Raw genomic sequence first — 17,232 nt, 5'->3', positions numbered from 1 at the left:
AATCCATGCAATTTAACTTATAATCTCAATTGAATGATAGATTGGAAATGAATCAAGTGGAATGTACAATATAAGTATATTCAGACATCAGCTGTTAAATCTAGCTGCTATCGTAAACCTGTTCAAACTGGTCAATCTAAGCGGCATCGGTGTTGACTCTTCCTGGATAGTCACAGACCATAATTGGTGTTCCCACATGTAGCTCTAGGACTTAGAACAATGGCCATACAACACAGTAAAATGAAAACTCCAATTTCTTCAGTAATCTTCAAATTTCAAGTTTATTTTAAAATTTGATTTAACGCTTATAAAAATTTCTAAGGGATGTACATATTAAAATTATGGAGACACAAAGAAGTTAAAAGTACAAAGATAGACTTAAAATCAGGACATACAGAAACCAAAGGAAAGGAGGTAGAACTACAATGGTTTAAGAAAAGTGATACAAGTAAAGGGGTACAACATAAGGCAAGGGGACAGATAAGAGCTACAAATCCTAAGAGGTGAGCCAGAAACCTCCAAACCTAAAAGAAGAAAAACAAAATACGTACTGTAAGTCCAAACTATCTGTGTCTCTGTTCGATACTTTATAGCAGTGGTCTCAAGCTTGCGGCTCAGGGGCCACATGTATCAGGTACTATTTTGAGGCCCTCGATATGTTTATCATAATCACAAAAGTAAAGTTAAACAGTTTCTTGATCATATGTCTCTTTAGCTATAAATTACAATATTATGATTAAGACTTAGCCAAAAGGAAAGATTTATAAACTATAAAGAGTTTTACCTCATGCAAAATTGTCATTTCTTTAATAAGAAATTAACTGAGTTTGGCTGAGGGGGTAAGAGTGATGACTGTTGAGGGCTGAGTGCTGGTCACGGAGGTTTTTGATGGTCTAGTTTGTCTCATTTGGCATAAAGATGTTTTTCATTGAGGCATCTTGTGTGCCTTATGTATTTTACATTTTGATGTAGGATAGGATTGGTTAGTATGTTTTATGCAATCTGATTTTATACGTATGTATGTAGTTGTTATAGTGTTGGTCTTGATGTGTTTTGTATGATAAATGTTACGTTTTATTTTGTATCTTAACATGTAACTTGCCCTGGATAAGGCAATAAATAAATAAACAAAAAACCTATTTTTTCTGAGGCACTCCAAGTACCTACAAATTCAAAATGTGGCCCTGCAAAGGGTTGAGTTTGAGACCACTGCTCTATAGAGAGCACCAGAGGCCAGGACTCTTATTCCAAAGAAGAAGAAAAAACCTGTAGAAATAAACCATTGTCTTCCCTGTCTGTGAAAGTACCTTTAAAAAAAAACACAAAAATCCAACAACAGTACTCAGTGCGAGTCAGCTCCCTGTGGACTTAATTCCACTAAAGGAAGTCATCAATACCTTCTCAATCTGCCAAGAAAATGCACAACATCATTATTAGTATATCCAAGGGGCTGCCAGTTCATAGAAACATAGAAACATAGAAATTGACGGCAGAAAAGGGCCATAGCCCACTCCCTGATTCTTACTCCCCTATAGATCCCACATGAATATCCCATTTTCTCTTAAAATCTGACACGCTGTTGGCCTCAATCACCTGCTGAGTTCAGGTGTCATTCATAGGTCCTGGCAAAGTCTGAGCAGATTGCAGATCCTCCTCAACCTTTTTGAAAAATTTGGTGTCTCCCTTATAGATGACTCTCATCCATGCCGGATATAACAGCACTGAGGACACTTTCTCATGCAATAAACTGCAGGCTGGAGAGAAGACCTTGTGGTGAAGTGACACCACAGTAGAAAAATCCTAAACCATGGGATGTGATTGTTCTCATTTTGAACTGAACCTTTTAGGCAGAAGGCTCTTGTGATCTGTTTTTGTACGAAGTTCAGGAGCTTCAGGATAACAGTTCTGGGACACAAATCCATTTGTTTAAGGAGACCCAGACATTGAATACACTCCATTCTCAGCTCTCCCACCACTGATCTTAGATTGAGCTCCTTAGGGAGCTACGTCTCCAGAAAGCCTCTGAGGTTGGACTCCATGATGGAATCTGGCAGACCAACAAAACATAAGTTACAGTGGTGTAATCTATTTTCAAGATCATCAGTCTTGCTCTCTTATATTTTCCAGCCTCTTTTGAAATTCTGGGTGCATGATGCACTATGCTGTAGCGTGTCCTGGCAGATGAGGTTTAACATGGATAAGTGTAGGGTGATGCATGTAGGTAACAAAAATCTTATACACGAATATAGGATGTCTGGGGCAGTACTTGGAGAGATCCCCCAGGAAAGAGTCTTGGGAGTATTGATCGACAAGTCGATGAAGCCGTCCGCGCAATGCGCGGCAGCGCGAAAAGGGCAAACAGAATGCTAGGAATGATTAAGAAGGGGATCACGAACAGATCGTAGAAGGTTATCTTGCCGCTGTATCAGGCCATGGTACGCCCTCACCTGGAATACCGCAAACAGCACTGGTCGCCGTACATGAAGAAAGAAACGGTACTACTCGAAAGGATCCAGAGAAAAGCGACTAAAATGATAAAGGGGTTGGAGGAGGTGCCGTACAGTGAGATGTTAGAGAAACTGGGCTTCTTCTCCCTTGAAAAGAGGAGACTGAGAGGGGACATGATCGAAACGTTCAAGATAATGAAGGGAATAGACTTAGTAGATAAAGACAGGTTGTTCACCCTCTCCAAGGTAGGGAGAACGAGAGGGCACTCTCTAAAGTTGAAAGGGGATAGATTCTATACAAACGTAAGGAAGTTCTTCACCCAGAGAGTGGTGGAAAACTGGAACGCTCTTCCGGGAGCTGTTATAGGGGAAAACACCCTCCAGGGATTTAAGACAAAGTTAGACAAGTTCCTGTTGAACTGGAGCATATGCAGGTAGGGCTGGTCTCAGGGTACTGGTCTTTGACCTGGGGACCACCGTGGGAGTGAACTGCTGGGCACGATGGACCACTGGTCTGACCCAGCAGCGGCAAATTCTTATGTTCTTATGTTAGCATCAACCAACCCCCAACCGTGTTTCTATATTATGTAGCTTCCGATCAACTGAGGTCTCCAAAAAAGCTTTTACTTTGGCCATAGTCTCTGCCATTCAAGCAGATCTGACTGAAGGTTGACCCATCATTTTCTTCCCTTCCACCTTGTGCTTTCCTATATGGCCAAGCTCCCTATCTTTCTTCAGATCTTGGGCACCATCAGATCAATTGTCGCAGTCTCAGTTTGTCTCTGAAACCACCACAGTATCACTGTCAAAAGATTAGATAAGAATAGAATTCTAAAGTGATTCAGGAGATTGATGTTATCTCAGGGGCCCAGGAGCTCCACTCACTGACTCCAGTGCCTTGTGTATTAAAAGTGATTCTTTAAACTGAACATAAGAACATATCAGGAGCCAATGAAGTTCCTTCAATACTGGTGAAATATGACATGATCAAGAAAGTCCAGTAAGTAATCTGGCTGCTGAGTTCTGAACAGTGGCTCGTGGACTGCAGGGGGCGATAGCTATGGAATAGATAATGAATAAGATGTGTTTGTGGAGTATTTTGTGGAGTTTTTCTACACAACTGCCTGCTTTTCGTATGGTTCTGGGTAACTCTAGTTAGATACAAGCACATATGTTAGTTAAGGCCACGCCTAATAGAGGCGTACAAAAAGTTGGTGATTAATATTAAGGTAAAGCATAATAATATTCTTTTTTTTTTGTTGAAATATTTTTATTGATCAGAAAAGACTGAACAGCCCAAAAGGTCAACAAAGTACACACACATCAGAGAAGCAGCAAAACAGCAAAACAAGCAGGGGGTCCCACACCCAAAAGGGGGAGATACAAACCCCGCGAGACCCGCAGGAGAAAAAGTCCAGAAGCTGCTTCAACAGAATCCATATAAGAATAAACAAGAAATGCAGTCAAGCTGGTCAGTACAGTTCAACATTTTCAATAATTAGAGAAGGCACAAACATCCCCCCCAAGCATCCAACCAAGACAGCCACCCCAACATCCACGCCACAAGCATACAAAACCCGCACACCCACAGACAGACACCCCCCCCCCAGCTCCATGGAAGTGAATGGGAGCGAGCCAGAAACCTTCAAAGAGCACCAACCTCCAGTAAAGTGGCATCCCATAGAGATCGATATATACGGCGGGACGCCGACAGTGGCCCCCGACAAGTGCGAAGCTCCCAACGGGCCACTTCAGCCAGGGAGCGCTTCCACCCCAGCACCTCAGGCGCACTAGCATCCATCCACAGACGAAGCACTCCACGTTTGGCCACCAGCAGAGCTGTGTACAAAAAACGCCAGTGCTCCAAACTCAAGCCCTGATCAAGCACCTCCCCCTCACACCCCAATACAATAAGGAGATAAGACCATTGCAAGGGGAGACCCACTACACGGGCCAGGAAGTCCAACACCCCATTCCAATAAGGCCCCAAGAGCGGACACTCCAGGATCATATGCACGAGGGTCCCGCTCAGACGCTGACATTTAACACATACATCCGAATCCCAAAGACCCGCCTGCACCCCCCGGACCCTGGTAAAATAAGTACGGCGTAGTAATTTAAACTGTATTTCCTGCAATTGAACATTCCGGGCCCCCCTAGAAATACTAGAAAAACAGGCCACCAACATCTCAGCTCCAACAGATTCCCCCAATTCCTCAGTCCATTGAGAGGCCAGGTGCTGGAGCCGAGAGTCCGGTCTTTCCGTCCGGGCCAACCCATACCAAATGGACAGAGAATTCGAAGAGGCAGGAAGAGAGAGAAAGAGATGGTCCACTTTCAAAAAACGGTAACCAGAGGGAGTATGCCTCCGAGCCGCTTCATAGAAGTGCCGCAGTTGCAAATAAGCAAAGAAAGGCATGTCAGGGAGAGACCAGTGACGACGGAGATCAGCATGGGAAGGGAAGGTCCCGTCCGCAGAGGACGGGGAGCAAACATGTCCCAGACAAAAACAAGTACCAAAGCTGGCCGCCAAGCCGCGCGACCCACCAACACCTGGTGGAAACGTAGGGTTTCCCCAAACAAATTGGAATCCCGCAGTCCCCCTCCTATCCACCGCCTCCACCAGAGTAGCGCACGCTGCAGCAGTTCCAACCACAAAGAGTTGCAGCCCACTCTGGGTCTCCGCCACCGAGGGACATCAAGGCAGGCCAGCGCGCTATGAGGTGCCACCCAAGAATCAAACAAGCCCGGGGGGGCGAATCGGTAACTAAGCGTGAAGAGTTCATGCACCCATCGCATCAAAGCAGCCACATTGTACAACCGGATATCCGGAAGCGCCAGTCCACCCCGCTCTCTGCTCTGCGTGAGTCTCCAAAACCCAACGCGGGCCCTCCGGTTCCGCCAGATAAAAGAACCGATAAAAGACCTGTAGGCCCTCTCCTCCGCCCCCCCCTGAGCCATAAAGGAATCATCTGCAAGGGATAAAGAATCTTGGGCAGCAGGACCATCTTAACCAAGGCGATGCGACCAAAAAGAGACAGAGGAAGGTCCCCCCAGCGATGACAAGTGTCGCGGAGCTGAGCAAGTCGAAGCACAATATTGCGTCGATAAACAGCAGACCACTCAGCGCTAAGAAAGATCCCAAGATACTTAAGCTCCCCCTCGGCCCACCGAAAAGGGAAGGTGGGCAGGGCACGGGAGGTGCATGGCGAGGAAACAGGAAGCGCCTCAGATTTGCTGAAATTAATACACAGTCCCGAAAATGACCCAAAGGAGGCAATGAAAGAAGTTATACAAGGAAGGGAGACCCGAGCATTCCCAACAAATAACAACATGTCATTCGCAAACATGGTAATCTTACAGAGCTCCATGCCCACCTGAATGCCCTCCACCTCCGGAGAGTCCCTGATCTTGGCCGCCAAAGGTTCGAGCGAGAGGATGAACAGCAGGGGCGATAAGGGACATCCCTGCCGGGTCCCCCTTCTTAAAGGAAAAGAAATCGTACGTTGGCGATTAATAAGCAACTGAGCGGTTGGAGCCGTGTACAAACGATCCACCCAATCATGAAACGAACCAGTAATACCAAAGCGTTGCAAGACCCAGAAGAGGTAAGGCCAAACCACCTTGTCAAAGGCCTTTTCGGCGTCTAAACTAGCCAACAAATCATCCCCAGGACGGCCACGACCTTCCCTCAAAGCCACCAGCGCCTTGAGAATGTTGGCCGAAGAAAATCGCTCAGGCACGAACCCCACCTGGTTAGGATGGACAAGCAAGGGGACAACCTGAGCCAGTCGTTTAGCCAGGATAGCCATGAGGAGCTTCATGTCCTGATTGAGCAAGGATATGGGTCTATAAGAACCCACCAGTTCAGGGTCTTTACCCGGCTTAGGAAGAACCACTACGTGAGCATGATTCTGCTCCAGAAGAAGTCGATCAGAAGCCTGCATGTCACCAAACATAGCGCATAAGGCAGGGCCAACATGATGTTGCAAGAGTTTATAAAACTCAGGTCCCATACCATCCGGACCCGCTGCCTTAGCGAGTTTCAGATTGCCTATAGCCGTTGAAATCTCCTGACAAGAGATCGGGGCGTTGAGCAGAGCCCGATGCGCCTCAGAGACGTGCGGAAGAGTCAAATCCTGAAAGAAGAGATCCTGGGCCGCGGTATCACACGCACCCGAATTATACAGATCACTGTAGAAACGCACAAATTGGGAGTGAATATCCGCATCTGCTGTATGTAGCACATTGGAAGAGTCTCGAATACAAGAGACACGAGCAGCACGACGTACTGGCCGAACCAGGTTGGCTAAAAGCTTCCCCGCCCGATTACCCCATCTGTAAAGTTGAAATTTGTAAACATCAATATGCGTTAAAGCCCGCTCAGTGAGAATGGCATCAATCTGTTTACGCAAACGAAGATACGATTGGCGAGCCTCCTCCGAGCGGTGCCGTAAATGATAGAAGCGGTGTTCCCGCAGTTGTTTTGCCAACAACGTGAGCTCAGCATCCCGCGATTTGCGTTTGCGAATAGAGTAGGCTATGATGCAGCCACGCAAATAAGCCTTTGCAGCCTCCCAAAACACGGTGACCGAAACAGCAGTCCCTTCATTCGTCTGCTTATACTTAGTCCATTCCTCTATAAGATAAGTATGAAAATCCGCGTCCAGATATAGGGAAGGATTAAAACGCCAGATGCGCTCAGCAATTGGCCCACCCCCCCACTTGAGAGTCATAGACACAGCAGCATGATCACTAAAAGGGACGTCCAGGATGTGAGTGCACGCTGCCCGGCCAATGGAACGAGAGGGGAGCAAAAAATAGTCCAAACGGGAATGGCTATGGTGCACCCCAGAAAAAAAGGTAAAATCCACCTCCCCAGGGTGATAGACCCTCCACACATCTTGGAGATCTAACTCCCCCATCAGGAAATTCACCCCCCGACGCTCATTGTCCGCCGCCACTGGTCTTGGGGGCTTGCAGTCTATGGAAGGGTCACTAGTGATATTAAAATCCCCTCCCACCAAGAGCTCATAATTTGGTAGCGCTATCAAGTGAGCCAAAAGAGTAGAGAAGAAAGAGTGAGAATAAACATTAGGCGCATAGACGTTGCAGAGCACTACAGGTTTGTTAGACAAAGTCCCCGCCCAAATAACATATCGACCCTGAGGATCCCAGATAACCCTGTGGGTGACCGCCAAGACAGCCTTATGAATGAGAATGGCCACCCCCCTCTGCCTAGTTGAATAGGAGGACGCAGCCACTTCACCCACCCAGTCACGCTTCAACTTCTGGTGTTCACATACCGTGAGGTGAGTCTCCTGCAGAAAGGCAACCGAGACTTTCTCCCTCTTCAAGAAGGATAGGACCTTGGTGCGTTTCACAGGAGAATTAAGGCCCGCCACATTTAACGTTATACAGACAAGATCAGCCATAGCCATGGGAGGTGCCAGTCACCAATGCCCAATTCCATAGAAACATCTCACAATTCCCGAGGGTCTCCCAGCCAAACCCCCAAGAAGAGGCACTAAAACTCCAAACACTCCATAGAACCAGAGGTCCCCCCCACACAGCCAACCAACCCCCCCCTCCCCGTCCACAGCACCCAAACAGCCACCCCCAAACACACCACCCACCAACAGACACACACTCCCCCACCCTACCCCCAAACCCCCCCAGCCTCAACAAACCCCCCAACCCATCCCTCCCCCCCTCTGCAGTAAAAACACAGTACTAGATGCCCCCCCAACCCCCTCACGCAAACATCCAAGAAGACATCCACCCACTCCCCCCCAAGAGAACAGGCCCCCCCAAACCCCCCAAATCCAGAAAAAAGAAACGGTGAAGCAGAAGAATCAAGTCCTGGGGACAGCAAAACCAGCAGGAATCCAAGACGGCACCCAATGCTCAAGGATCATAATGCAGGGTAACCAGCTCCAGCCTGCGCCTCTCCGATCAAGGACACCAGCGCATACCAGAGGGTCCAGGAGGAAGGAATCCCGGGCAAGGGGCCACTGTACGAGGACATGACATCTGGCATACCAGGGGAGGACCCTCAGGACGGTTCCTCCGGAGAACAAAACAGGATCACCATCCCAGGAAGCAGGTAGTCCAGTCTACAGCCCACATCCAGTCTGCCCCAAATGAACCAGGCATGGCCGCAACGGGCAGGAGGTCCAATCGGCATCGAGAAGAGCAAATCCATCCCACGGTCAAGGGACAGGGGCTCAAGATCAACCAATCCCCCTGCCGAAAAAATGAAGCAAAAAAAAATGAAGCATCAAGGAAGACCAAAAGTCAAACAAAGCTCAGGGCGCCGGAGGCACAGGGGCTAAGGCTCTTATGTATGCCCGAAGCGCCTCTACATCTTCACATATCTTCGGCCCCCCCGCCTCAAAGATCCACACCCGGGCCGGGTATTGCACCACAAACCGAAGCCCTCTATTGCGAAGCTCAGTGCAGTAAGGCGCCAGGGCACGCCGACGGGCAGCCACCTCGGCTGAATAATCGTTGAACAATAAAAGTTTAGTGCCAGCATGCTCCAGCGCGCCCTTTTTTCGATACAGGGCCATAACTTGCGCTTTGTCCGCGAAGTTCAGGTACCTTGCGATGACAGGTCGAGGCCGGCCCTCTCCCTCTCGGCGAGGGCCCAGGCGATGCACCTGCTCCACCAGAGTGCGGGACCCCGCTGGAACAAAGCCCACCGCTCCGGGAAGCCACTGCTCCACTAGCTCCCGCAGCTCTGCCTCCCGGAGAGTCTCCGCCAGGCCCACCAGCCGGATATTATTTCGGCGGCCTCGATTTTCTTGATCTTCAAGGCGCTCGTGGAGGGTCGCACACTGCGCCTGCTGGGCCTGTATCTGCGTCTCCGCCACCGCCGACCGATCCTCCTGGGCTGCAATTCTAGTCTCCACAGTCTGTAGTCGCTGGCCATGACGCTCCAGGCAGTCCCGGATGTCGTCTACAGTCGCCTGGAGCTTTGTGAGCCTCTCGTCTGTGGCCGCCGAAATGGTCTTGGTCAATTCCTTGACCGCATCGTCCTGGAGTAGAACTCGTGGCGGGGGCGGAGATACCGATGCCATATTGGGAGCCCCGGACGCACGCTGATTCCGAGCCGGCCGCGGGGTCTTTATGGGCATAACGCGCTCCAGGAGCACCCGAAGAAGCCGCCCAGCGAGTCACCTGCACCGCAGACTGCTCCGCTCCGCCGGGGGACCAAGTAGACACCGGGATGAGGCAGGAAGGTGGCAAAAAAGCGTAAAATAAAGCGTGAGAGGGTCGGAGCTAGAGCAGGGAGCCACCGCTTAGCTCAGCGTCATCACGTGACCCTCGCATAATAATATTCTTCTTATGTACTTTGCTATTAAGCCAGACCATAAGGGAAATCAGGACACATTTCTAGAGGTATGAAACTGCCTCCATATTTCTTTCTCTCTCTCTCTCTCTCTCTCTCTGTCTTTGTTCGTTTCCCGCTTTGAGCTCGTGGTTCTAATTGATAACAGATGTGCTTAGGCCGGTTAGGAAGAGCATATTAGACTCTATAGTCCAAAATGGAGTATAACATGTATTAAGTATAAATGTAATATACTGTGTTGGATGTGTGAATGGGGGCCCAAATGAATGATGGATGCTATGAATGAGATGTGAGAAAATGATTTGTACTTATACTTAAATGTTTTATATATATATATATAAGATGTAAGAAACTTTAAGAAGAAATCTTTAGGCAACATCTGGAAATGGTTAGGTTAAAGCCAGGAACACTGTTACCATGGAAACCCTCTGACCTCTAGTATAGGAAGGGGTCTGGGTCTTCTGTGTGTGTGTCAGTGAAACTTGAAACTGTCAGTTTTTGCAAAGCTCAGACCATGGGGGAATAGCCCTCCTCCTTTCTATGGTGCTGATAGAGACATGAACTTTTCAGCAGGTTGACTTTCACACAGACAAACTGTCTGAAATAAGTTTTGAGAGTGACAAAAAGAATATTGGCTATATTATAAAATGTTTATACATATTCAGAAATTAATGTAAACAAAAATATGACTTTAAAAACTATGTCTTTGAGCTGAAAAAACTTGTAAAGGAATTTCCTTTGTCCAAAGCTAAAGACAGCCCCTGTTAGTGGATTGGCTGACAAGTAAAGATGTCATGCAGGACAAAAGGTACATATTGGGGAGCAACGAATTATCAGATTGAGATTCTTTGTCAGAATGCCAGATGACACAACTAATCTTTTGATAATTAATTATGACAATAAACAAAATAAATATTTTAATAAAATTTGCGTCATCATGCCATTTTTCAATTACTTTCTACCCACCTATGACCAAACCTGGATGCTCAGTTCTGGGTAATCTAGAAGGCCTGGATTAAAAGCTTACATGTTCTTTGTAACTTACAACACTCTGCTTCCTATGTTTATTGAGGGAAGTAACACTTTTTCATCAACAAAATATCAGACACATCAGCAAGATTCAGTTATTCAGGTGTGTTGTGAAGATGGTGTGCTTTGGTTTCAAACAAAGAATGGCAGGCAAATGGTGTAACTCATAAGTTTGCCAGTAACTAGCTCAAAAGGAGGCCCTTCCTCTCCACTTGGTTTCATACTATTGCTTCCACTATGGAAACTACTAGGAATCACTTGAGGGTGGAAATTTCTGGGAGAGAAATTAAATAAGCACATGTAAAATTGACATGGCCATTGCTCATTGTATTTCCTGTTCTTTCCTTATGTTTCATGCTGATTGTAGATCTTAAGTCTGGCTTGGAGCCCAGATGGACAGCTGCTGGCAACAGTTTGCAAGGATGGCAAAGTTCGGCTTTATGACCCCCGTAGATCTACAAAGCCAGTGCAGGTGAGAGGGATCTCCCATACATATGTACAATTGAAGAGCCCATCTCCCCCATGACCTCTACAGGGCAGCTGTTAATAGGCTCAAGAAGGTTAGAGTCTCCTCCCTAACACATTCAGAATGAGAGAACTAAAGATCCAAACAAGTATGGACTCTGTGTTAGCCAACCATAGCCAAGGCAGGTCTTAGGTACACTGAGGGAGACAAAAACTCATCTAGAACGAACAGAGAATAAAGAAAAAGTGTACCAAATCCCTCTGGGGAAAGACATGTAGAAATAGTCTGTAGTAAACTGTTAGAATATTGAAATTGTTTCTCTCCTATCCCCAGATTATACTTAGTGGTCTAATGGAGCTTTGAAAGTAATTTCTTTAATGCTATGGGGCTCATAATCAATTCTTTAAAGCTATGGGGCGTATAATCATAAAGATAAAAAGACCAAAAAAAAAAGGCCTATGTTGGCGCTTGGACATCCTATTTGCTGGGACATCCAAGTGCCAATAATCAAAACATTTTTCCTGAACGTCTAGCAAGACATTTCTCCCGATGTGCATCCAGAGTTTCAGGGAGACGTGCTAGGAGGTATGTTATGGACATGTTTTAGGTGGGCTTTGGGAATGTTTAACTTGGACACCTTGTAGCAATAACTGAACTTTTACCAAGACACCCTGGACAGAATTTAGACATTTAGAACTAGACCTTTTTTAGAAGCGTCTAAGTGCCACATAGGGACCCAAACTGACCAGATGACCACTGGATACATGAAGGTATAATCCCCTACACATACACACACACATTCTCCCACTGCTCACTGACCCACCTCCCAGCCTCAAAAAATAAAAATAAAGCTTACATATTTGTCTCTAGAAGAGCAGCACTTGGTATGAGAAAGCCTAATAGAACATCACACAGGTGTCTTAAGTAACCTGGTGGATAGGCTAGTGATCAGCTTAGTCACTGATAAGAAGGAGGATATTTTAAAAAATTGCTGGGATAGCATCCCCGCCCCACAAACCTCAGAATTATTTAATAGGCTGTCTTTGGTAGTGCATAAAATGCCAGGCTCCTGAAAGAGGCCATAGAGGCCAAAATATGTGTGTGTCAAGCCACCGCACAAGACTGTGATTTGATTAATAAAATTGCACACCATCGTTCTTGAACCTCCACTGTTGTTTGTTGGATAGGCTAGTGAACCATAGAGAGGAGGACCCAGGCCCATAAGCCACTCTAACCACCACATTTATAGAGGAAAGTGTGAGCCCACAAAAACCCTACTCTACTGCCATATAAGTGCCACCTGTAGCTATGAGGGCTATTGGGGTGGTACCATTAATGAGGATTTGCTTTATTTTCAAATCTCATTTATTTGAAAAGAAATTTTATTGAGCATATCAAGGTACCAAATATAAAAACACAATTGTCAAACCATTACACAAAAGAAGCTATTCCAAAAAGCATGCTCGAATTTTAAACACATGTACATTTCTGCCTGAATCCTCTCCTCCCCTCTATCCCCCTTCCCCAATGTAAACCTTCTCACCACCCAACAACAGCAAACTATAAGTTTTGAGCCATAAGTAAGGGCAACAAGCTTCTATAGATTTTATAGATTCTATAGATTTTAACCATTTAGTACTCTACTTCAAGTAACTACAGCAGGGGTGTAACCAGACCTGCTATGTTGGGTGGGCCCTTGCCACCCTCACTCTCACCTCCATACATACATCTTCTGCTCCTCCAGGAGTCTACAGCCCAGCATCTGTCTTATCTCTTTCTGAACCTCCCTCTACCCAGTCTACCTCAGAGATGTCACGGTTGACGATTCCTATAGGCAACCTATGCCAGCCATGCAAGCTTCCATCTACTGCCCCACCCTCAATGATGGCCTTTCCTGTTTCTTCACTGGCAGGGGCACAGTAGAGGAAAGCCTGCAGGGTCAGTGCAGGTTGCCTAGAGACATCGCTGTCAGCAATTCCTAGGAGGTAGACTAGGGGAGGTGAGGCTCAGAAAGAGATGGGCCTCATGGGTCACTAGACTGGGTAGAATTGTGGCAAGAATTGAGTAGGTCTGTGCCCACCCAGGCCAACCCATGGCTATGCCACTGCATTACAGTCAAATGTGTTTCAAAATGACTCTCGTGTTGCCTGAAAATGTGAATCCTGTAAAGATGAGAAATCAGTGACTGATCGCTATTCCCATGTGAGCAGTTGACTCATTTGAAAATGCCAAAGCAATTCAGGAGGAGCCTCCTGGTCAAGCCAAACTGACAAAGAAATACGACAAGCTCTTTGGAACATTTGGGGAGAAGAATGGAAAATGCCGTTTATGGATATATCACCTTCCCATACCAGCAAAAAAGAAAAGATCAGCTGATGCAGGAAGTGGAGGTTAGTCTGCATTTACCCCGAAAATCATTGTCCAGAGAAGAGCAATTAAAATGGTTAAGGGGCTGGAGGAGTTGCCGTACAGCGAGAGATTAGAGAAACTGAGCCTCTTCTCCCTTGAAAAGAGACTAAGAGGGGACATGATTGAAACATTCAAGATATGAAGGGAATAGACTTAGTAGATAAAGACAGATTGTTCACCCTCTCCAAGGTAGAGAGAACGAGAGGGCACTCTCTAAAGTTAAAAGGGGATAGATTCCGTACAAACGTAAGGAAGTTCTCCTTCACCCAGAGAGTGGTAAAAAACTGGAATGCTCTTCCGGGGGCTATAATAAGGGAAAGCACCCTCCAAAAATTCAAAACAAAGTTAGACAAGTTCCTGCTGAACCAGAATGTAGGCAGGTGGGGGGTCACGTGATGGCTGGTTCCTGAGCGGACGTCTGGGCACCGAGCTCCGCTCTGCTTCCCTTGACTTCCTCCCCTCCCGGCGCAATCCTGCCCAGAATCGGCCTAAAACTATGCGGCGCAGCCGTTGCTAGGCGCCGGGAACCGGCGGAGGACCGAAAACGCGACTTGCGCGCCTCGGCGGAGGAGTATGCCGCCAGCGATTTCGCGGCCGCCACAGTCCTTAGGGAGCCCGGCGCACAAGATGGCGGGGGACCACGTGCTGGCTGGTGAGCTTTTGGACTGAGATCCACTCTGCCTCCCTCGCATGTATTCATCTTCCTCCCTTCATACTCTGCTTCTTATGTGAGCCAAGTATAGGATACTGAACCTATTGTGGCAACACTGATAGACCCTTGCAAGATCTTTAAAGGTGCAGTGGTTGCTAAGAACAGGAAACCGGCCGGGGGCTGAGCACCACCAAGACTTGCATTCTCCAGCGGCAGAGTATGCCGCCAAAGGTTTCGCGGCCGACTAAGACCTCTGGGAGCCCGGCGAGCAAGATGGCGGAGACCCAAACAGACGCCGTGACGGCCCACTCCCCGGACGAGGTGATGCAGGTCTCCATGAGGCACCTTTCGCAGCTGCTTGATGAAAAACTGGCCAAGCTGCATGCCTCTATGGATGACCTTAAAGATACCCTGGTGGGGCAGGCTGCTCAACTGCAACAAGTAGAGGAGCGAATTTCGGCTCAAGAAGACAGGGCTGGCATAGCGGATGGCAGGCTTGCTTCTCTGGAAGCCCGGGTTTCCCAGCTGGAGGAGAAAGTGGAAGATCAGGAGAATCGGGCTCGCAGAAAGAATCTTAGATTTATTGGAATACCAGAGACTGTACAAGATTCTGAGCTAAAGCACTTGATTGAACATTGGCTGCCCAAGGAGCTCGGCTTCCCGGACGCTGAGGGACCCGTGGTAGTGGAGCGTGTCCATCGTGTGGGGCACCGGCGTGATTCAGATGGTAGTACCAGACCTCGAGCTGTGCTGGCCCGCTTCCACAACTATGCTGTTAAGGCCCGCTTACTTGATCTGTTTAAGAGGGCGCGACATCTGCTATACGAGGGCGCTAAGCTACTGATATTTCAGGATTTCTCTACTAAAGTGGCGGAGCTGAGAAGAACCTTCACGCCTTACTGCTCTCAACTGGTTTCCAGGGGAATTCGATTTGCCTTTCTCTACCCGGCTAAGGTGCGCTTGACCCATGAGAACCGCACCTTTACGGTATCTAAGGCAGAGGAGCTGAAGCGCTTCATTGAGAGTCTCCCTGCTCAGTAATGAGCTTGCTCTTCAGGGGGCATCCCGGCCAGAGGATTAGGAGACTTTTGCTTTGGGGACTCATCTAGGCCAAGGACTATTCTTGCCTGTTTGGACTACTTTGCTGCCCTTTGGATGGAGCTGCTTGGCTTGGATATAGTTGCGCTGCCACCGGATACGAACTGCGGGGCCATTGGCGGTTTGTTGGCAAGATACTTGGGGAGGGGACGCTCCTGCCCCTTTCAGCTGGCTTTTGAGCAGGATTGGACTTCTGATAACTATATTCTGAATCCCTCTTTGACCTGCTCAGGAGAGCTAGCTGCCTTGTTTTGTTGTGCGGGGCTGGCTGTTTTGGATCTCTTTTACTATTTTGTGACCCTCTATGTTTGGTCTTTATGTCCAGGGGCGGGGATGTTTTCCTGTCCTCTATTCTCCACTGTTTTATCTTATGTTGGTTTGGCTATGGCTGCGAGCGATACTTGTGGCGGGAGTTGCGTGGGGGGGGGGGGGGTTGGGGGAGGGTGCGGGGGGAGTGTGAGCATCTGTGTTTGAGTGCGGTGGGTGTTGGTGGCATGGGGGTGTGGTCGCCAGTGTGGATGGGGGATGAGGTGGTGGGTTTGCTGGAGGGGAGGGAGGTGGGTTATTTTGTCTGTTGGGGGGGGGTTTGTTTGAAGACGTTGAAAGTTGAGTTGGTGGGTAGTTTGGGGTATGGATTGCATCCTAGGAATCTGGCTCAGTCTGAATTCTTGTCTGAGTGGACGGAGCGCCGGCTCGGCTGGGAGGCTGGTGCTGCCGTCCCGTATGATCTTTGGTCTTTTTTGTGTATTTTGGATATATCTGGTTCTTATGCCGGGGGTTAAGATTGCTAGCTTTAATGTAGATGGGTTGCACTCTCCTGTTAAGCGTAGCAAGGTACTTCAGTACTGTAGGAAATTACAGGTGGATGTCTTGCTTCTTCAAGAGACACATCTCAACGCGCCTGAGCATGCTAAGCTCCGCAGGGATTGGGTGGGTGAGCTTGTCTTTGCGTCCTTTAATAACAGACAGAGGGGTGTAGCTGTGCTTTTCCACAAGAAACATACTTGTACTATGCACAAATTGATCTCGGACCCTGAGGGCCGGTATGTAATCTGGGCAGGGGTGTTTCAGGGAACGAAATATGTTTTTTGCTCTATATATGCCCCTAATGTGTATTCTCACCGTTTTTTCTCTGTTTTAGTTGCTGCCCTTGCCCCCTTTTCCGAGTACCAATTGGTGCTCGGTGGAGATTTCAATATTACTGCTGACCCCCTAATTGACTGTAAGCCTCCCAGACCTCGTTTACCTCAAGGGGAACACAAGGGGATCAATTTTGTTGCCTCGCAGTTGGGCCTTGTGGACCTTTGGCGCACGCTCCATCCAGACGAATCCGATTTTACTTTTTACTCCTCAGTGCATAAAGCACACAGTAGATTGGATTATTTGTTAGTTGCCCCACCCCTTTTGTCCGGAGTTCGGAGAGTGATGATTGAGGACGGAGTACTCTCCGATCATCACATGGTCTGGATGGAGCTTCTTGATCACCAGGCGCCCCAGAGGAACTTGTCGGGTTGGAGAATGAATCCCACTTTGTATGAGGATAAAGATTTCCGCACTTTCTTGGTAAATCAATGGGATTCTTATCTAGCCGATAACTCCTCTTCTGATGTTTCTGAGGTGGTATACTGGGAGGCTAGTAAAGCTGTTCTACGGGGTAAAATTATAGCTTACACCTCCCATAAGCGGAAGGTACAGGATAAGGCTCTGCTGGATCTGTCCCGCCAGTTGGGCCAGGTGCGGGGGGAGCTGCATAGAAAGAGTTCCATAGCCCTTAAGA

The 17,232-nt window shown here is 47.8% G+C and overlaps 1 protein-coding gene across 3 annotated transcripts in view; it reads left to right on the top strand.

Annotated features, from left to right (window-relative positions):
* Positions 1–17,232, top strand: part of LOC117345779 (mitochondrial import inner membrane translocase subunit TIM16-like) — a 638,816-nt gene that overhangs the window by 586,745 nt on the left and 34,839 nt on the right. For all 3 annotated transcript variants that reach the window (XM_033914922.1, XM_033914919.1, XM_033914920.1), the window contains exon 20: positions 11,198–11,302. In XM_033914922.1, the coding sequence (XP_033770813.1) occupies positions 11,198–11,302 (105 nt within the window). The remainder of the gene's footprint in view (positions 1–11,197; positions 11,303–17,232) is intronic.

Source organism: Geotrypetes seraphini, chromosome 11 (genome assembly GCF_902459505.1).
Source record: "Geotrypetes seraphini chromosome 11, aGeoSer1.1, whole genome shotgun sequence".
Classification (NCBI taxonomy): domain Eukaryota; kingdom Metazoa; phylum Chordata; class Amphibia; order Gymnophiona; family Dermophiidae; genus Geotrypetes; species Geotrypetes seraphini.
Note: the sequence above shows the minus strand (reverse complement) of the source record. Positions and strands in the feature narration are given on the sequence as shown.